Source organism: Trachinotus anak, unplaced genomic scaffold (assembly GCF_046630095.1).
Source record: "Trachinotus anak isolate AG129_WGS33_773 ecotype Australia unplaced genomic scaffold, CSIRO_AGI_Tana_v1 ptg000003l, whole genome shotgun sequence".
NCBI classification, from domain to species: Eukaryota; Metazoa; Chordata; class Actinopteri; order Carangiformes; family Carangidae; genus Trachinotus; species Trachinotus anak.
The window spans coordinates 11,694,701-11,716,203 of record NW_027273854.1 but is presented as its reverse complement, the minus strand read 5'-3'; the positions used below and the strand labels follow the sequence as shown (position 1 = coordinate 11,716,203).

Below are 21,503 nucleotides of genomic sequence, written 5' to 3'. Positions count from 1 at the left end.
ATAGTAAAGTTGTGGGCAGGACAGCTAAACAATGAGATGAAACTGACTTATAAAGCTCCACAGGAGGAAAGCTACAGATTCCCATGATAATTACCTGTACTGTTAACTGTTTTGTTGTCATTTAACCAATTCTTATAATAACAACACCAATTATAGCAGCTTTAATATTTTTTAAAAGTTGTTTAAAAATGTCAAATTCTCTCTTCTCTGCATTGCAACACCCTAAGGTTTATTAAAAAAAAAAAAGTGGGGGAAGGACTCTTACCGTGTCAGAAAGAAGACATTGAGGAGACACATGAGAGACACCAGTTGGTACCATCCTGTTGCAAGAAACCACAGAAGACCCCTGCCTGCTTTTACTGGGGAGAAAAAAAAACAAAACACATTCAGACCAAGAATGAGAACACAATCAGACCATGTTGCCCAAGAAAGAAGCAGAAGAGGCTTTTTTCTAAGAAGATGAGAAAAGAAGTGCCACCAACCTGGAGCTGCAAGGAGCATCCAGAACAGAGAGAGTAGCTTCTGTGCCATTGTCCCAGCCCCAGATCCCAAAGCTTTGCCTGCTCTCACCACACAGTAACCTGGCTGGAGGAGGCAGTAACCTGGAAGACAAGATGAAAGGGGGAAACATTTAAACTGATTAGCTGCAGCGCAAGCTGTTAATACCTACAAAAAAGGCTGAGTTATAACCTTATCAGTACTAAACTTATCCTTGTAACAGTATATTTATATAAACTGTCAGCATCATTAACAGAGGGGGTGGTTAACCTGCATAAGCTAGGACGCTCCACAGTGCCCCCACTAGGCGTTGAGGCCTGGAGGACTGTGTGAGGAGGATGGTGTGTGTCTCAGAATACTGCTTCCCTTTACAGTCATCACCTGTGTATGCCAAAATGATGGATGGCAAACAAACAGAAAACACAAAAACAAGGACATGTGAATGAACTTGTGAACATATTAGCAGAATAAAAAAACAAAAAAAAAAAGAAACAAAATTCTGCAAATGATCAAAGTGCAGCAAACTTAAATGACTACAAACCAATACAACAAATTATATGTATATAATGAAAAAAAACCCACAAAAAAAACAAGTGGGCAACTTGCACACATTGCATAATTCTGCAATATGTGTGATAGTAGACCATGCGAAGTTCGATGAAAAACCCTTGTCCCTGTTGTCACTCCACAGCTGTCTCTCCCGACTGACAAATGCCTTTACTGTTCCTTCTCTGCACTGTTTAGTTACTGGCCTCATTATTCAAATGTGGACTGGCTTTGTTCAGAGTGGGAAAAACTCAACTCTACAGTCAGACTTCATTGTCAGCTGACTGGAGCTGCATTGCTCTGTTTATATTGTGTGTTATTTTGCTTTATTTCATTTTTGAAATTTGAAATTTTTCATTCTTAATTTGGGGAATGGTGCACTGTAAAAGCTTACAGCTATTTTATCTTTTCTGTCACAGCTGTTTAATTTCTTTGATCTGTTTTTATATTGTTTGTACAACAAATGCAAAAAAAACAAAAAAACAAAACAAAACAAAAAAAAAACCCCAAAAACAAAAACAGAATAAAAACAAGCAGTTTAAGTTTGGAATGATTTCCATGTATGTAAAGTTTTGGTGTTAAACTGGTACCTTTAAATAGGTTTGGGCTACAAACTTGAGTGAAAGAAAACCATTTGCAGGTCACGACGGTCAACATGCTGCTGACTAGTTAAAGCAGTTCACACAACCTCTGCTCACTGGTCCTCACACAGGTCACGCATATTATTAACTCTGTCAATCATGACTACCATGAGAAAACAAGTACAGAGAGAAAGTGTGTGTGGCTTGTGTGTGCATCTGCTTACACAGGGAACCATTGAGATTAAGATGTGATGCATCTTCAGTCACCAGATCCTTCACATTCATGCTTCCACAGAAACTTGAATGAGCTGCAACATACATACAATACATTTATTTACATAACAAAAACATGTTGCGTGTGAACATTAAGATGAACTGTGTGATGGATGAAGAGGGAGAGAAAGTGCATGTCACTACTGTGACATCAGAGGAGTCCTCATGAAGAAAATGAGAAAAGAGGAACATGAAAACAGTCAACAGGATACGCACACAAACTGCTGGAAACAAGAAAAAAAGAACTGCAGTACAACCCATGCTACAGAGTTGATCAAATTCTCCTGCAGCTGTGAAAGGAATCAGCTTAAATCAGCAGTGTACTAGAAATAAAACTAACCTGCTGTCAAACACTGTGGGACATGGAAACTTTAATTTTGTTTCACCAGATCTGAGGAATCATCCTAGTTCTGCTTGAGGTGTCATTTAAGTGCACTTATCCTCTTCACAACCTCATATGAACTCAAGGACTCAAATAAAAATAAAATGCAAGTCCAAAATCAGGAAATGGTGTTTTGGGTGGTGCATAGTTTTAATTTTGTTTCTAGTACACTTCCCCCTTCAGAAATAGAGAGATATGTGTGAAAGGCTGGATGGACAGAGAGAAAAAGAGAGATGATGAAGTGAGTCCTCAAAGTGAGTCCCTCTTTAAAAGAAGGTCTACATATTTATCCCAGTGTGAGACTCCTGTCTTCTTAAACAAAAAGGTAAGAAGAGAGAAATGCAAGTAAGTGTTGTAATAGAAGAGCAGCAGAAGAGGTCAGGAGCTGTGACCCTTGATCTTTGCCCTTTGTAGTAATGGCTGGTACCTTCTCCTTCATAGCCATTAGCCCTGTAGCCCATCATCCTGTGGAGAGTGGTCTGCTTTAACAGCCACAGTTGGGACAAACTGGAGGAAACTGCTTGTCTCATCGAGTCCGACATCCAAGCAAGAACACCTGGTGACACAGCCGTCCACACACACTGTTAGTCAAAACACACATTTAAAGCAGGGCACAAAAAAGTACAAATAAAAATGGGTGATAGCATGAGGAGGAAGTGAAGTGGATGAAAATCTCCTGAAGAGACCCTGAGAGAAAAACGACACAACCATGGAAAAACGGATAAGATCAAAGGCAATATGTTTACATGTGAAAGAGAAAAAGTCCCAACCAGAAACATTTAGAATGATGACGAGAATACTGCTGGAGATTTTGAATTAGCTGAAAAAAAGATCTCACTTTTTTCTCAAGATCATTTTGAATGTCATTTTAAATCTGAGAGTTCCCACTGCAAATGACAGAAGAAGAGAAAGAGAGAATGACGGGTATTGGATGAAAAGCAAAGAACATCTCTTGTTGTATACCTTTTCCTGGAGGGCTCTTGGCCCTTGAACCCAGCCAGAGCACATTGCTGAAGAGTAGCGTGACTAAGGACACTATGGGGGCCAGGGCTCGTTTGCTGTAGCGCATACACGTGTTAGACATAGACATCAGGACACCTGGAGAGAGACCACTACCAATTATATTCTCATTATCACAGCTGGATTAAGATATGGACATACTAGTCTTCAACCATCGAGTTCCCGTACTGTTAGCATTTAGAGGGACAAATGTGACCAACAGTCTGCAATTTAAATATAACATTTCAGTCCACCTTGACAGCTTCTCACCTGTTTTGTTCCGCTGAATCCTGTCTCTGGAGTATATACTTGTGAAAGGTGAAGATGATGAGGAGAGGGCACTAGTGGAAGCTTTCGCAGCCTGAGATGATGATGAGGATGATGATGAAGACCGTGTAATAAGTGAGTCCATCTCCTGAGAGTGTAAAGAGCAGTCTTTGCAGATGTAACCATTGGCGAGTGAGGTGTGGGACTTTGACACACTGGTATCACCGTTGACATTTGATGAGCTGTGGTCAGTGCTCCTCCCTGAGGAAGAACAGCAGTGTACAAAGATATATAAGTGCCATTCATTAAAAACACAGGGAAGTGGTTAAATCCCTAGAATATTAATTCCCATTCTCTTGAATGGGAAAGTGGTCCCAGACTTTTGATACCACTGTATATGTACTCACTAAATGCCAAATGGGCTGTCAATGTTGCATTATTATGTACTACTGGAATATTATTGATGCATTATCATGCAAGCCCACAGAGCTAATTTCATATATTGCTGGTCAAGAAACTAGTAAATACAACTGCTAAATAAGTAAATTGAATAGAGAAAAAAAAAACTCCCCTCTGAAATGTAGGGGAACCGAGACCCTTATGACAATTCAGCAATAACCAAGAATAACTAATCCAATAAATAACACTTTACACTAATGTATGAACACATATCCTGCCTATACCTTTCATATGATTAAAAGATGCTCAAATAATGTCTTAATTGGACCCAATTATTAATGGGTCATCTGAGATGGAATCTATACTATCCAACTGACCCCAGTGTCCATCCACAGACATAGAGGTGGTGGTGGTGGTCGTGGTGATGGTGCGCTGTCTCAGTTGGGACTGGTCCAGGATGGAGCTGTGCAGGGAGGCATCAGCCACTGTGTTGCTTTCTTGAAAGCTGCTGCTATTGTTGATCGGGGTACTAACAGCTGAGAAGGAGAGGGTTTTCCTCGGTGTAGCGATTTGGCTCAGGGATAAAGACAGTGAGCTGGACGGCTGCTTTCTGCTCCGCAGTGTCCTGGGAGAGAAGAGACAGCAAGCAAATAAGAGATGTGAGTTTCGTTGCGTGACAGAGGTTGAGGCAGGTTCAGATGAGTAGAATATTTAGACACAAATAGATAAAAACGCTGATATTTTCTGTTGCTCTCTGATGAACCGAATGTGTTAGTACCCATTGCTAGTCTCACCGTGTCTCTCTCCTGGTGCTGGTGTAGCTGCTGCTGTTGCTGTGGTTCTGGGAGTAATCAGGCAGGCTCTCGTTTCCATAGTGACTGGCAGTGGTCTGCAGTCGCAGGCTCCGCCGTGACATCCTGGGTGATTCGTACACAGGAGCAATCTGGTGCTCCTTCTCAAACTCTAACGCCGCTGTGGAGTAGCTGGAGCTGAGAGATACAGAAGGGAAGAGTTTAGCAGAAAGAGCAGGAAAGGTGAAAAGTTGGGGAGAAAGATAAAGACAAAAAGTTTGATGAGACGAGGTATTACAAAACAGTTAATCACATGGTGGGAAGATTTTTTATGTCTGCTGCACGGAAATCCATTTGGAGACAACAAACAGGCCTCAAGCGACTCTCAACCTCAAATCAATACTGAGGGATATCCTGTACTTCTGATGTGTGTGTCATCTTCAGCAAGTCAACTTCAGAGGAGCTCTTTGTTTTTTTTGTTTTTTTAAAACAAAAACAAACAAAACACAGGAGCGGACTGGCAGTAGGCCTGACAGGAAGTGAGTCACTAACAAGGAAGGGAGAAAACAATAAAAAAAACAATAAAGTACACCGTGTCTCTGAAAGTAAACACCCCAAAGCATGGGAGGCTAAAAAAAAAAAAAAAAAAAAAAAATCTACTCCACTCACTGCAATCCAAAGCCAACCGTAAGTGGAAACACACCATGAATGTTGTAATTTTTGACTTTGCCATGCGTTGTTCAGCTGTGACTCACAGGGCCACACCCACTGGCAGAGTAGGCCAACGTGACTAACAGGCAACAGGGCAGCAACTGTTCACTAGAGCTATAGTTATAGAAACTATTTCTATTGTCCTGCTTTGCTGGTGTAAAAAAAATACAATGACTGTGCCCTCTTTCTCTACTGTGGTCCAACAGGTTACATTTTGCAAAATCTCTTTTTTCATATTCAGCTGTGTTCACTTACAGCTAACAATATTGATGCTTTGTGATCACTTATAATATGACAAGCTAAACTGAAATGACCTGACCACACTGCACTTTCTTTGCACACTGTACGTATGTCAGCATGTCGTTCAACTAGGTCAAGCAGAATAACTCCACAGACATGCAGGGGAGGGTGGATGAAGAGGAGGGGCAAAGCACTTTATCTGTCACTGGAGGACAGAGAATAAACTTCCTGTTAGACACTTGGAAAGGAGGGAACGTCCTTGTTTAAACAAGAGCTGTTTGGTTTAAAGCACAGTGACAGTCCCTGTCAGTGGCCCTTGCTCAGCATGAGTATATCAAGGCAGAGTGTTGCACACGGGACAAACTGTAGACTGAGCACTAGCAGCAGTATGTAAATCCATGTCTGCATGTGTATGTGTACTGTGCATGTTGCTCTTGGGCCTTCCCTCTGCCTCTAAACCCTGAGGATTACACACTCCTACCGAGAGCCAATTATGTGCTTTCGTCCTCGCTCTGCCTCCTGCTCCAACTGGCTCTTCTCTGAACACATGAGCAGGGCAGCAGCTTTCCCTCTGCATCCTGTTGGTCTGACAAGCAGAGCTAGCTTCTACTGCTTATCAAGGAGAGTTCATGTAAATGTACCAGTCTTTATAACCAGAGCCCTTCTTTCCATGTGCATTTATGTGGAATACCTGTTTCAGTACAACACAACCCTTTACTGATGTCTGTCTGTCCCCCAAAAATAAAACTAATGCCTTGGATTTGCAAGATTAACCAATGTGAAGTGGAAAACATAATACAAAAGCAACTAACAATTATCATTATCAATTAATCCGCCATTCATTTTGTTGATTACTGTAATCAATGTTGATTGATCCATCTCAAAAGCTGGGACCAGCAAATATTCAACCTTTTTGCTTAACAAATGACTTAAACAATTATTTGATTTTCGAAATATTTATTAATATAGTTGACAATAATTTTTTTGTCGATTTACTAATCTATTAATTAGTAGTAGATTAAATTAACATTGTTGCAGTTCTATTTACTATGAAACTCGTGCTCTTTGCTCACATGACTGTATTTGGGTGTCTGCATGACACACCTTTCTCTAGAGGTTTCTCAGACACATATCTATGAGGTAAAAGTCCTTCCCTGAAAAAGAAAAAAAAAAAAAAAAAAATCTCATCCAGAAGGAATGCAAACATGTAGTATTGCCATGCGATGCCAAACTAAATAATTTAAGGAGGCAGCAAAAAACAACACTGACATTAGTCCTACCTGCAGGAGCAATTATTGCCAACTCATGCCATTTTACTTACAGATAAACACCAAATTTTAATTTATGCACAATTACACTATCAAGTAAAATTTGAGATTTACAGCAACTGGTACTAATGTATCTGTATCAATCTGCAGAAAATGCATCTCAATAGGAACTGAACTGCCATTTAACACCAGAACCTGAGGGCACATAAGGACAAAAATGGGGTGTAGCTAAACACAAGTGGACCAGATATCAACAAAACAATCAATTTTCCATCACATCACATTGATTGTCTTATTCAAATTAAAAAAAAAAAAAAAAAAATATTGGAAAATAGCCGTGGGACAGTGCAGTTTGTTTTTGCAAGTCTGCTATGAATGCAGACATTCAAACTCTGAAGAATTAAATTCACTCCAGTGGACCAAGTGAGCCAAAAAGCAGTCAAAGGTCCCACATGGAAGAAAGTCAGATTTCCATGTTTTGTTTTGTTTTTTTTGTTTTTTTTTTTATTCTAAAGCAGGTCTAGGTGCTATAAAAATACTGTGAAAGTGTCAAATGGCTCAATCCAAGTGAGTCTAAAGTGAAAAGTGTAAAATATCCAGTCAGTGACTCCAGCTGACGATGAAAATGCCACAAAACTAAATCTTACTGGCAAAGCTTTGGGTTGAATATACAGCTGCAGGGAACACTGCAGAGTAACTTAACTTAATGGAGACTGCTGCTAGTTTACATCCTGAGCTAAAAACCATTTCACTGTACGATGTCTTCTTCTGTATACAAACAAACACATATTCAGTATTCATTGGTAATGTTATTGACATTACACTGAGACGCTAAGTGCCTGAGCTATTGAAGCCCTGTCCAGTGGGGGGCAGGGTGTGTGAGAGGAAGGACACACACTTGTCTGGCTGTGTAGCCTGCAGCCAGGCACACACATTAATGCAACTTTCTGCTCTGCCTGACAACTCACATCAAATTGGATCTTTATTTAAACAACACAACCACCAATCGCTTATCTGGATTTCACTGTGCCCACAACCATGTCCTCCTTTAACAAACTAAAACAATGTTTAACTTCAATTACCACCTTGCGGTTGTATGCCATCCAGCCAAGTTGCAGGAAATATGGTCACAATCTTCCTGAATTACAGTGTTGAATAATAGCCCGAGGTGTTTTTGCAGAACATTATGATGTCACAGTGAAGTTGACCTTTGACCATTTGGATATAAAATGTCATTACTTTATCATTTTATCCTATTAGACACGTGTTAAATTGTCTCATAACTTTTGTGACTTGTGGCCAAAACCTGTGACCTTGACCTTTGACCACCAAATTGTCATCAGTTCATCCCGGAGTTCAAGTCAATATTTTTGCAATGAATGAAATGAATGAATGCAATGAAATTGAATGTGAGATCACTTTGACCTTGAACTTTGATTTTTCCCATCAAAATCGAATCAGTTCATGCCTGGGTCCATTTGTGCCAAATTTGAAGGGATCCCCTTAAAGAAGTTTGCGAGATATTACGTTCACAAGGGCAAAACTGGCCCTGGCTGTTGCAAATGACAAATGACGGTGGAGGTCATAAAAATGACCCAGATCCCAGTCTGTCTCAGGAGCAGTAAACAATGATTAATTAGTTTGCTAACTCTTTTCAGTTGTTCTGTGCAATCCAAATTGATCTGTGTGCCACTCTTCCAGGTGGCTCCTACGGCCTACATCAATGATATAAATAGAGACGGACACTACGCTTTCAGAAGAGAGTGGCGAAGACACAAATAAAAACCTCAGACAGTGCAGAGAAAAAGAAGACCCTTCCATCCTGATATTCAGCTTCCTGGAAGCTCTTACATAACACTAAAGCTTTGATACTCTTCCCACACTCAGTGGGCACAGCCCGCTTTCTTCTAATGCACGACCACACTAAGCATCTGATCAGATAAAAATCTGCATGCTAGTAGCTCATGTTTTGCTTTTTGGTATTTCACACACATTATTATTATGCAGAGCAACACAGAAGCAGGATGAACTGGTTGATGGGAATCAGATAATAATACAATATACAACACTATTACAATACATGTCCCACAATAAACAGCAAAGTTTTGAGATTCAAGCTCATTTCATAACCTACCTATAACAGTAAACAGTATAACATTTAGTCATCCAAGATAGCAAACTGAATACTTTAAACAGTTGTTCAGACAAAACACGTTATTTTAAATTGAGCTCTGGGAAATTGTGATGAGCAATTTTCACAATTGTCTGACATTTTATCAACTAAACAATTAATTATGGAAATAATTGGAAGATAAATTGATAATAAAAACATATAGCCTCACGAACAGGTGTGAAAGTAAATCTCATTTGTGCCAAGTATGATCCATGTCAGGCTTACAAAAAATGTACACTGGAATAACTGGAATGGAATAAGATCTTGCAGACAGCCTCTGGGTACAGTGATAGGATCTCAGCCATTCATCCAGATGTACACAACAATGATGAATGTGTTCACATCATTAAGAAAGTATCTGCCCGTGGGGTGAAAGCGCCATCAGTTCAGCTTCTACCCTTTAATGGCTTGTCAGGATATCATACCCTGAAGACAGCAAGAGACGATTTTGTAAAGCAATGTGGGGTTCCCAGTAGCTGCCAAAATGACTGAGGCAAAACCCGAATGTCATCATTTCTTTCAAATCTACCCAGAGAGCCACTGAAGACAAAGAAGAAGTAACTCTAGTAACAAAACTTCTGGTGAGAACTACATTTCCAGATTGGTTTGCTGCCACTGAAGGGAACTGCCATCCACCCACCTACCTACTGCCTGCTTTGCATAGTGTATGCAAAAATAATTATATCCCGTCATAATTGACACAATGAAACATCAGGTTTACATGCAAGGACAATGATCTGGTTCTTTAACATCTACACAGCAGATGTGGTTTACATTTGAATATGTCAAAATGATATTTGGATTCATAAGAAATATTTCTCTTTGGCTGCTGGTGCAGATATGCATTACCTGAAAGATGATTAAAGGATAACTAGAGCTTTAGAATCTGGAACTAGAAACTGTTTGCCATTTTTCTGCTGTAAAAATAACTTCAATGATTAATACATTAAAATAGTTAAATATTTTTCTGGCAATCAACTAATCGTTTAAGCTCTAATGGCTTTATGAAGATGTCAATAGCAATGACAAAAAAAATGCAAAAGCTGTTTTCTCCTCTTTGCTAGAAAAAAAACAAACAAAAAAAAAAAAAAAACAGAACCCCATCAAAATGAATGGGAAATAAGATCACCTCTCTGCCAATCATGTTACATACATAGAAAAGGATCTGATAATAGGAACAGGTTTGAAGTTCTGGGATGCAAGTCTAGTTACTGTAGTGAGCTCAACTAGTAACATAAGTGCCTCACAAAACCCTTCACAAAAAAATACTGTTACCATTTGTCTCACAAACACACAAACACTCACACAGACAACTTAGGTAGGGCTTATAAAAACCACATGGGTTGTAAATCTCAGCTTCACAACCACAAGTGTGGTTACAAAAGCCACATCAAATACTTGCTAGAAAGCCTTTACCCTGACATGCACAAAAAAATGTTGCCAATGGAACTCTTAGGAGGAGCAAAAACTTCCAACCTTACTGAAAAACATTTGTTGGTTGGCCAGTGTCTACTGCACGCCGTTGTGCAACGAATTAAATGTGAACATTCAACAAAATTTTACACATCCAAATGTAAAGAGCCTTGAGTCAGACATCAGTTCTACAACACTACTTCATTTTTATCCTGCATCTGATACACAGCACAGAATGGGATATATGGGAATAATGCAAGCACAAGCAAATGGTGCACCTACACGGTATCTAAACCTCCACAAGGTAGATCAGTGCCATCAACAAATCATTTGACAAAGTTGAGATGTTGTAATTTGGCTGAAGAAAGTATTTTGCTACCTATTATCAACAATTTATTTTCTCCTCCCTGGGACACTGTGGGACCACACTGTGTTTACTGAAATTATACTGCACTCAGTGTTTCACTGATATTCGGCTGCAAGAGCTACTGGAGATCTCTGGGAAAAATACCAGTTCAGAGCACAAACGTACCACAAACTGCCTTCCTGTTTCCTTCAACCACTACAGAGTAGAGAAAGTCCTCTTTCCCTTGAGATGCTGAAGCCTATATTTACCAGAGGCCAGGAACTGGGAGTCTGGGAACGAGCGGAGAGCCTTCGAATTTCCATCCAACTATCTCTGGGTGGGTAGGATTTGGCACTGTGATTAGGATCGTTCCAGCCCACCCTCATTTTCCCTCCCACAGACAGCACTTTCCTTCTGCCCCACTCTATCTCTGTGGTGTCCACGCTATGGCACTATAGCGTGCTGTTTCATGTTGCCGTGGTTGCTATAGAGACTATAAACAGCTCCTTGACTTGAGAGAAGCTGTGATCAGTAGCAGAGACTGTACATGCATAATGTACCACCTCCAACAGACAGATGCTTTAACACAAAATAACACAAGCCTGGCTAATACAGAATCAGAAATGCTGACATGAACAATATCTCAGCATATGCCTTATTCATGCAAGGAGACACATCCAATGTTTTTTTTTTTTTGTTTTTTTTTGCCAGCAACCTTTTCATTGTAGTACTAACAACTTGAAAAGTACAGCAGTTACAGAGATGCCTGCATTGTCGGGAGTTTCACCCTCACAAGGAATAGCTATGGACAAGTCTCCAAAATCCAGGTGCTGTCATTTGCTTGGCACTTGAACAGTGGTGCATGTCCTGCAACACACCCAGGCCAGATGTCAAAACAACTGCGACAGCAAGCGTGAACAGCAGCTGTCCAGCTGGCACAAAGTGCACTCAGCTCAAGCCTGCCTTGGTTGTTGCATCCCTGAACCTTGTCTTGCAGAGCATGACTTGCATGTACAAATGTGACATCACTGACTATATCTGAATGACTCTCAGATCAAAGGTAATTCTGCAGTAAAACTGCAGTTTCTGGGAGAAGAGGTTGAGTTTGTACATGTTCTACCTTTTTGCTCTTGAACATTTTTTTTTGTCTATTACATGAGTTATCAGCTGCTGCTGTTCAGCGAGCCATATACAGTCACTTGATCACTGCTGCTGCTGCTTACTATGGTCACAGTTCAGCAATCACTTGTGGGGGAAAAACACTCAAACCAGAGGCCTGAGCTCCAATGACCTACTTCCTCCATCATAAAATATGAAGGATCTGTGTGAGTGAATACACAGCACACACACCTGCTTTCTCTGAGGACATGGGTGTACTCAGCCTACATCTCAAAACTCAACTGCAGAGTGTAAAGAACCATTGCACCACTTTGAGATACAAATCAGAAATCTTTATCAGTGCAGGACTTTTCTAACCTCTTGGCAATTTCTTTCCATTAATGGTGTATCAGCGAGCTGGTGTCTGTAAATGTATATAATGCAAAGAGAACTGAGGAAGAAATTATTTAGAAAATTATATTTTGTAATATGTATTTATATTATTTAAGAAGTGAATTTAGAGTTATCTTCAAAACATGGTGATTTTTCAAATTCCTCAGTCCATTCACAATAAAAGCTTTTCATAGCTTCAATATGAGACAGACATTGATCAAACAACAAGAATATACTTCTTGAATCTTCCTTGTATCTACTAAAAGCAGGCTATAAGAGAATGTGGGGTGATACCCTGCAACCTTCCTTACTGAAACCTCTGAATCAGACTTTAGTGAGTGCAGCTGTAAGGAAGTGAGAGCACAGATAATCTCCCATTTCTCTATTATAAACCTTGTTAGGTTATAAATCTAGTGTTTCCCAAAAGTGTTTCCCTGGCTGTATTTACAGTATTAAGTATATTAACACCAGGTGGGTGGCCCAGGTTGTACTGGCCTCTCCATGGTATGTGCGAGTCTTCAAAGAGCTGAGTGTGGATGGAAAGAGCACATGATTGGCTAGCCTCCTCTCCCTCTTTCTCTTAGACCATTCAGTGCTACAAAACTTGTCACTGCTCTTTTGAGTTTTGACAACAGATGGGCCAACGGTTTCTGTCACCTGACTCCCTCCATCTCTGCATGCTCACTTTACACACATCCAGTATGCAGACACCCTCTAAAGCCTCAACACAATCAGCTGTCAGACTCTGAATGGTTGATATTTCTGAGCTTTGAACAAGAAGTAAATACAACTACGTTATTTACTTGAAATGTAAATGAGCTGACTGAAGGCATTTATCTGTCTTTGTCTCATTTTATATTCTAACAACTTTATTTCTCATGAGAGCTTATGACTCTTTAGCCTCTCAGCTGCAATAGGCACAGGCTAATAAAAAACACAGATCTCTCAACAAGCTAGTCAAGAAGCATAAACTATTAGTCTAATCCTGGGATCAGGGCCATGGTTGTGACTGTGAGGTTCATTAATAGCTTCTCAGCTGACTGCATTCAAAGGAACACGATTAGCTTGTTCCAGGCTCTCAGTCTACCTGGTAGATTCCAGCTGGGTGTCAAACAAGCTTTTGTGCTTTCATCTCAGTTTGCCTCAGTCCAGTGTGACTCATGAGACAAGGTACTAAGACTGGATTCCACAGAGCTGACCTGAGATCATGAGGATATTAAGGTTGTTTTTTTGCCATTTATATCATGATACAACATTAACTGCAGCCTCTACTATATTAGCTGCTATTCTACATCAACATGAATTCACCCAACAGGCAAATTCCCACTGTGCATCAATACCATTCCCGCAACGTATAAATAATGTGTACAACTGTCACATAAAGTGACAGAGACTGCAACATAAATCCAGCTGGATGGGAAAGAGCACAAAATACTGACTGCAGTTTTCACAATGTGCTCTGCATCTCTGCAAGACACAGCTGTAAACCTAATGACAGGTCTTTGCTCAAACTTGATTTTTTTTTTTTTTTTTTTTAAATGAGACACCTTCATACTTTCACTAAAATGATGGGAGGCCTCTGCTCACAAAAGTTATGCAATAACTTGTCATTTCCCTGAAGTCAGAAAGCGAGTTAAGCACAGGGCAAGGTGATACTTAATTTCCTGACCTACACACCCAAATGCCTTCCTCTGTGCTGAGAGCTGCCGGCATCAACAGTGACAGCACTGGAGACAACATTCCTCCACCTGTACAGACCTTCTTAATGAAGTGTCGGCCACACCTATGGTTTGAGTTGTGATGACAAGGAGCACAAGAAACAATGCACACAATGGGAGAGGCGAGTTAGAGTGAAATGTATATTCACTTTAAATCCAAAACTGATTATGATACCTTTAACTTATCAAAGGCTGCAAAAAAATAGAAATTAGCTAAGGCACCCCGATTCTATGATGTAGTAAAATTATCTATAAATAAGTCTAGGGTACATGCTCTGTTTTTTTCCCTGTGCAAGCCTCCCCAATTCCCCTCTAAGCATACAAACACACACCAACTGAATCATGAGCCTGACTCATCAAAACCACAACCACAGGATTTCTTTTAGGAGACTAAAAAACTGATTTACAAAACCTTTAAAAGTTTTTAAAAAAATAACAATGGAACTAAAACTAAAGACATTTCATGCTGTTACTGTATTTGTAGCATCTTGCCAATGTAACTGGAAATCTAATCTATATAATTGCAGCTCTGACTCAGCTGAGAGAAACAGGGCTCGACTATCAAAGAACGCTACATCCTAAAAAGAATATAGTTGAGTCATTGCTCTTAAAGATATTGTCTTTAAACAGGAGACAGAAAACGAGCACAAAAGTAGTGAATGTAAAACAGCCTTTGAAATAATTTACCAGATTAGAAGTCTTTCATTATATGCATTATGCTTTCATAATGACATGTGTAAAGTGACAACAGTTATCATAATAGCATTGAGGTTAACAGTGCTCAACAGCATAAACAATACAGGAGCAAATGGAATATGGAGACACTGGTTGATGCCAAACTTTCAAAGCTTCATTCTTCGTTAAAGCTCTGAAGTGCCTGAAGTCACAAATGACAGCAGGGTGTAACCAAATTGCCATAGGCCTGAATGTTAGATGCTGCAGCAAGTGTACAGCAGCACAGCACTGAGGTCTCACCTGAGAGAGTAGGTATAGCCGGTGTTCTCTGGAGCACACTGTGGCGGCGTATATGTGTGCAGTTGTGAAAAATCCATGGTCATTCTTCTTTGTTTAGACTGCAAGAGTCAGGATGCAAGGGATAGGACTCTTTAAGCCAAAGCTGACATGGTGGGGGGGGGGGGGGGGGGTAATAAGCACAAACTTCCATACACACTCACAACAATGCATGCACCACCTTGTTCAGCCTGTCTCTTGCAGACAAATTAGTTCTGATAATGAGCTCAAGTTCTGCTACTGCAACTGTATTTTAAAAACAGATTCAGAGCCGCATCTACGCATTAAATGCAATACAGTAAAGGCAAATACCCTGCCTCTTCCCAAATCAATTCTAGCGCTATTCACTTGGCTGCTCTCCAAGAAAACACAAACACCAGTTACTGCTACACTATACAACCATGTCAGAAAGCCCAGCACCAGCAGTCCCTAATGAGAGCGGCTGGACTCTGGACATTCCTCTTCCCCAGAAACACAACAATGCTACTGTGGACAAGAGCTGGCTGGCCAACCTCTTCCTGCATGTTTGCTCTGGCTGGTAGCTGACGGAGGCCACAGACGCCACTGAAGCTGTAATGAATGACTCGTCTCTTCTCCCCTGGTCGGCAAACAGGCGGCAACTGACAGCAATGACTGGTAGAGACAGGACAGAGACAGTGACGATCTTCTCTTGCCTTTGTATTAAGCAGACTCCTCACAGGGACAGCTACTCCTACAGTGACGCTTGGATGAGCTCCACACACTGAAAAGGCAGTATTATGAAACTGAGTGAAACAGCAAGGGGTGGGGCTGAGTTTTAGGCAATGGGCGGGAAAAAAAATCTCCAGGATATGCAAATACTATGTTACCATAATTCACTCAGTTTAGTAGGCATTAGACACACCTAGCAAAACCTAATACAGCCAAATCCAGTCAAATACAAGTCCAGCAATATTCCTACCTTCATGAAGGTTATAATGTTCAATTTTTGTTGTTTGCTGTTTTACTGAGGGGCTGACTGAACTTCACACCCTGTTTAGAGGCTGTAGTTTGTGGTGCTGTTGAATTATACCATGTTTGACTGACGATGGTTTATATTATTTGGCCCACCCTTTTTAAATCAGTGAAGGTAGACTGAATAACAGAAACACCTCTCTATGTAATGCTCGACAGTTCAGCAACACCGCAAACTAAATCCTCAAACTCATATTGTTAAATTGGCAACAGAGTATATATTAGCACCAAATATAACTGAAAGACAACTATGGAAATGCAGGTTGAAATGAGGTAATCATATCTAAAGGTATCATGAGTTAAAAAAACAAAAAAACAAAACTAACCCCTGCTCCAAATACTACTCAGCTATTAAATCAAACAGTGAGATGATGTAAAGACTGCGCGCACAAAAAAAAACCAAAAAAAACAAGCAAAAAAAAAAAAACAGATGGCTTTTCCTAAAATCCACCACAGAAATCTCCATAAGAATCTTAATCATGTTTCAAATCTGCATCTAGCCGAAAAGAGGGATAAGCATAAACACATATCCAAAAGCTATGAGCACTACTTTAATTCAGCCAGGATTTGTTTTTTTGACTTGTCAAGTGGTGCATTGAATCATGATGCAATCGCTGGATGTGGATACCCCAAAATTAAATACCAACCTCCTACTGTGCATCAGCTGAGCTAGAACTGCTGCAGGATGGACTGAGAATAAGGGAGAGCTCTCCTAACCATCAGCCTAATTAAACTGCTTTTGGACCACATGTCCTCAATAAAGACCTATCTGTGCTCTTTATTTAACAACTGTTCAATTATGTGTGTTTAATTATTTTCTATAAAAACCCCTGTGTGAAGGTGTAGATACCTGACATGTTTGAGTTTTGAAGTTTCAGTTGTAGAATATAAACTCCAGGACATGGCCTTAGTTATAGCTCCGCCCTGTATAGTTTGTGCCCATTAAACACTGAAACATAGCTGCCTGAAGTTCAAAACTGCTGTGAGAGGAAAGTTAGTATCAGTATTAGAAAACTTATTAGTGTCCTCTAATAGTTCAGTCCTGGTGAAACAAAGCAATGAAAGATCTACGATCACACAAAAATGTGTTAATGAACCAAACAGTGGGTAATGCACTGCTTATTACTCAAAAAGGCCTGCAGTGCTGCAAGTGCTGACCAGTAATTCGGTATTTCCGTGTATTGCTAGAGTAAGGTAGTAGACCACAGCGTGTCAGGTCACTCAGATAAAGCAGACACCGTCCCATCCTGTTTTTGTCAATACAGCAACTATCGCTTTGACTAATTTCCCGTTGGAAAGCTGAAAATGTATGACGTATTGCTTTTTCAATAAAAACATTTGATATGGATCTATGACAAAGTGTTGAGAAAGAACCATTATTATTTAACCAGTATTTTTGCTGTTTTGCAGCAACAACCAAATTCACCTTCATATTACACAACTGCACACACTTGAGACTGGGCCCTGCCCTCTGCTGCTGGAGCATTTAAAGAGTTTACAAGAAAGAAGACAGAAGGGGTAGCAGCACCAAACTCATATAGTTAAATTGGCAATGGAGTGTATATTAGCACCCAATAATCACCGAAAGACAGCTATGGAAATGCAGGTTGAAATGAGGTGATCATGTCTAAAGGTATCATGAAAAAAAACTAACTCCTGCTACAAATTTTACTCAGCTATTAAATCTAACAGTGAGATGATGTAAAGACTGCGCGCACAAAAAAAACAAAAAAAACAGATGGCTTTTCCCAAAATCCACCACAGAAATCTCCATAAGAATCTTAATCATGTTTCAAATCCGCATCTAGCCGAAAAGAGGGATAAGCATAAACACATATTCAAAAGCTATGAGCACTACTTTAATTCAGCCAGGATTTGTTTTTTTGACTTGTCAAGTGGTGCATTGAATCATGATGCAATCGCTGGATGTGGATACCCCAAAATGAAATACCAACCTCCTACTGTGCATCAGCTGAGCTAGAACTGCTGCAGGATGGACTGAGAATAAGGGAGAGCTCTCCTAACCATCAGCCTAATTAAAGTGCAGTTGGACCACATGTCCTCAATAAAGACCTATCTGTGCTCTTTATTTAACAACTGTTCAATTATGTGTGTTTAATTATTTTCTATAAAAACCCCTGTGTGAAGGTGTAGATACCTGACATGTTTGAGTTTTGAAGTTTCAGTTGTAGAATATAAACTCCAGGACATGGCCTTAGTTATAGCTCCGCCCTGTATAGTTTGTGCCCATTAAACACTGAAACATAGCTGCCTGAAGTTCAAAACTGCTGTGAGAGGAAAGTTAGTATCAGTATTAGAAAACTTATTAGTGTCCTCTAATAGTTCAGTCCTGGTGAAACAAAGCAATGAAAGATCTACGATCACACAAAAATGTGTTAATGAACCAAACAGTGGGTAATGCACTGCTTATTACTCAAAAAGGCCTGCAGTGCTGCAAGTGCTGACCAGTAATTCGGTATTTCCGTGTATTGCTAGAGTAAGGTAGTAGACCACAGCGTGTCAGGTCACTCAGATAAAGCAGACACCGTCCCATCCTGTTTTTGTCAATACAGCAACTATCGCTTTGACTAATTTCCCGTTGGAAAGCTGAAAATGTATGACGTATTGCTTTTTCAATAAAAACATTTGATATGGATCTATGACAAAGTGTTGAGAAAGAACCATTATTATTTAACCAGTATTTTTGCTGTTTTGCAGCAACAACCAAATTCACCTTCATATTACACAACTGCACACACTTGAGACTGGGCCCTGCCCTCTGCTGCTGGAGCATTTAAAGAGTTTACAAGAAAGAAGACAGAAGGGGTAGCAGCACCAAACTCATATAGTTAAATTGGCAATGGAGTGTATATTAGCACCCAATAATCACCGAAAGACAGCTATGGAAATGCAGGTTGAAATGAGGTGATCATGTCTAAAGGTATCATGAAAAAAAACTAACTCCTGCTACAAATTTTACTCAGCTATTAAATCTAACAGTGAGATGATGTAAAGACTGCGCGCACAAAAAAAACAAAAAAAACAGATGGCTTTTCCCAAAATCCACCACAGAAATCTCCATAAGAATCTTAATCATGTTTCAAATCCGCATCTAGCCGAAAAGAGGGATAAGCATAAACACATATTCAAAAGCTATGAGCACTACTTTAATTCAGCCAGGATTTGTTTTTTTGACTTGTCAAGTGGTGCATTGAATCATGATGCAATCGCTGGATGTGGATACCCCAAAATGAAATACCAACCTCCTACTGTGCATCAGCTGAGCTAGAACTGCTGCAGGATGGACTGAGAATAAGGGAGAGCTCTCCTAACCATCAGCCTAATTAAACTGCTTTTGGACCACATGTCCTCAATAAAGACCTATCTGTGCTCTGCAGCTTTTATTTCAGCATGTGACTGAATCTTTTTTTTTTTTTTTTTTTTTGTTATATTATGGCATTTGACGCTTGAGCTCATCATTCAGGAGACAGCTTGAACAATAACAGACCATGAGCACATCCTCACAAACACAAACACACACCTACAGTCTACACATGCTACACAGTGACACATTTTCCAGTCCTGTGTTTTCACCTCGCACGTCTTTGCTGGCTCCTTTACGCAAACCACCTGCGACGAACAGGGCAGACGACTGAGTCCTGAGACTAATAGTTCACCTACTGTCAAAGCAGTGTTTCAGACTGGTGCCAAACACATATTTAGTTTGATAATAACTGCACATAGTGTCCGGCCAAATTACATATAAGCTGTTACACTGTCACACTGCCCAGTGCTAAATTTAGACGCCATGTATTTAGTCAGCGCCGTCACAAAGCTCTGACTTACAGGCTTGGGTAACGACGCACTGCCCATAATTCTTGTCATAACAGGTGCATTCAGCATTTACAAGTCAAAACATGCAGTCAGTGGCCTCTATAAATGATGGATAACACATTAAATGCCTGGTAATGTCGTAGATTTGTAAAAATCACTGTTGAAAATAAGGCCTGACATTGCGTTCGCTGCCAAAACAGCTGTGGGTAAAGGAGCTCAGCAAGGACGAAATAAATCCAAAAGAAAAGAAACGACACATTCACAACATAGAAATGTCGCTACATTACCCTATAGGATGTTATTTACGGTAGTATGTCAACTTGCCCGCGTAGTTAGAGTCCATGTATGTTGTTATTTAAGAGCGTAATCCAAATGAACAACATCCACACATTATAGTCACGGAAGATGCGCAGACTTCCGCCAGTTTCCCGACGCACGGAAACCCAGTGGTTATATATCGCTGCGGACCCACAGATCCTAAACGTTATTTCTATAGTAGAAAGACCCAAAAGTTTGCATGTAGCTACTGAGTGTTATGCTAGAGCACAACAAGCAGATTTCCAAAATGGCTTCCCGAACGTAACAAAGCCAGAAGGATCGCTGCCGAGCTGATCCTCCCACTCCCAGGCCCTCTATTGTCGGCCAAGGCGCACACTTTAAATCTATTGGAGGAAAGCGGCTCGACTGCAACTGCATACACTGGACTAATGCTGGTGCTCCGGGCACTGGGAGGAATCACACTATTCTTTAAGTTGACACAGAACTGATACTGAGGGACCCTGCATCACATCTGTCACCAAAAAAATCCTTAAAAAAAAAAAAAAAAAAAAAAAAATTCTGGCTGCATGAATGATACCAACCCTTTTCTTCTACCAGTAAAAACGTGAGGGAAATATTTAACAACTGTTCAATTATATGTGTGTTTATTTTCTATAAAACCCCCTATGTGAAGGTGTAGATACCTGACATGTTTGAGTTTTGAAGTTTCAGTTGTAGAATATAAACTCCAGGACATGGCCTTAGTTATAGCTCCGCCCTGTATAGTTTGTGCCCATTAAACACTGAAACATACCTGCCTGAAGTTCAAAACTGCTGTGAGAGGAAAGTTAGTATCAGTATTAGAAAAAATATTAGTGTCCTCTAATAGTTCAGTCATGGTGAAACATTGCAATGAAAGATCTATGATCTTACAAAAATATGTTAATTAACCAAACAGTGGGTAATGCACTGCTTATTACTCAAAAAGGCCTGCAGTGCTGCAAGTGCTGACCAGTAATTCGGTATTTCCGTGTATTGCTAGAGTAAGGTAGTAGACCACAGCGTGTCAGGTCACTCAGATAAAGCAGACACCGTCCCATCCTGTTTTTGTCAATACAGCAACTATCGCTTTGACTAATTTCCCGTTGGAAAGCTGAAAATGTATGACGTATTGCTTTTTCAATAAAAACATTTGATATGGATCTAGTAAGTGTTTGAGAAAGAATCATTATTATTTAACCATTGTTTTTGCTGTTTTGCAAGAACAACCAGATTCAACTTCATATTAGACAACTGCACACACTTGAGACT

At 40.1% G+C, this 21,503-nt stretch overlaps 1 protein-coding gene across 8 annotated transcripts in view; it reads right to left on the bottom strand.

Moving 5' to 3' along the window:
* sun1b (Sad1 and UNC84 domain containing 1b) overlaps positions 1–21,503 on the bottom strand; it is a 31,678-nt gene that overhangs the window by 8,030 nt on the left and 2,145 nt on the right. The window contains exons 1-11 of one of the 8 annotated variants that reach the window (XM_071473667.1): positions 20,222–20,549; positions 15,072–15,169; positions 4,740–4,934; positions 4,323–4,570; positions 3,550–3,807; positions 3,244–3,378; positions 2,708–2,836; positions 1,850–1,933; positions 769–879; positions 483–602; positions 266–359 (exon numbers count right to left, since the gene is read on the bottom strand). In XM_071473667.1, the coding sequence (XP_071329768.1) occupies positions 266–359; positions 483–602; positions 769–879; positions 1,850–1,933; positions 2,708–2,836; positions 3,244–3,378; positions 3,550–3,807; positions 4,323–4,570; positions 4,740–4,934; positions 15,072–15,154 (1,457 nt within the window). In that variant the 5' untranslated portion in view covers positions 15,155–15,169; positions 20,222–20,549. Of the gene's footprint in view, positions 1–265; positions 360–482; positions 603–768; positions 880–1,849; positions 1,934–2,707; positions 2,837–3,243; positions 3,379–3,549; positions 3,808–4,322; positions 4,571–4,739; positions 4,935–15,071; positions 15,170–15,619; positions 18,142–20,221; positions 20,550–21,503 lie in introns of those variants that run through there. The other 7 variants (XM_071473668.1, XM_071473666.1, XM_071473672.1 and 4 more) reach the window with 7 other exon arrangements.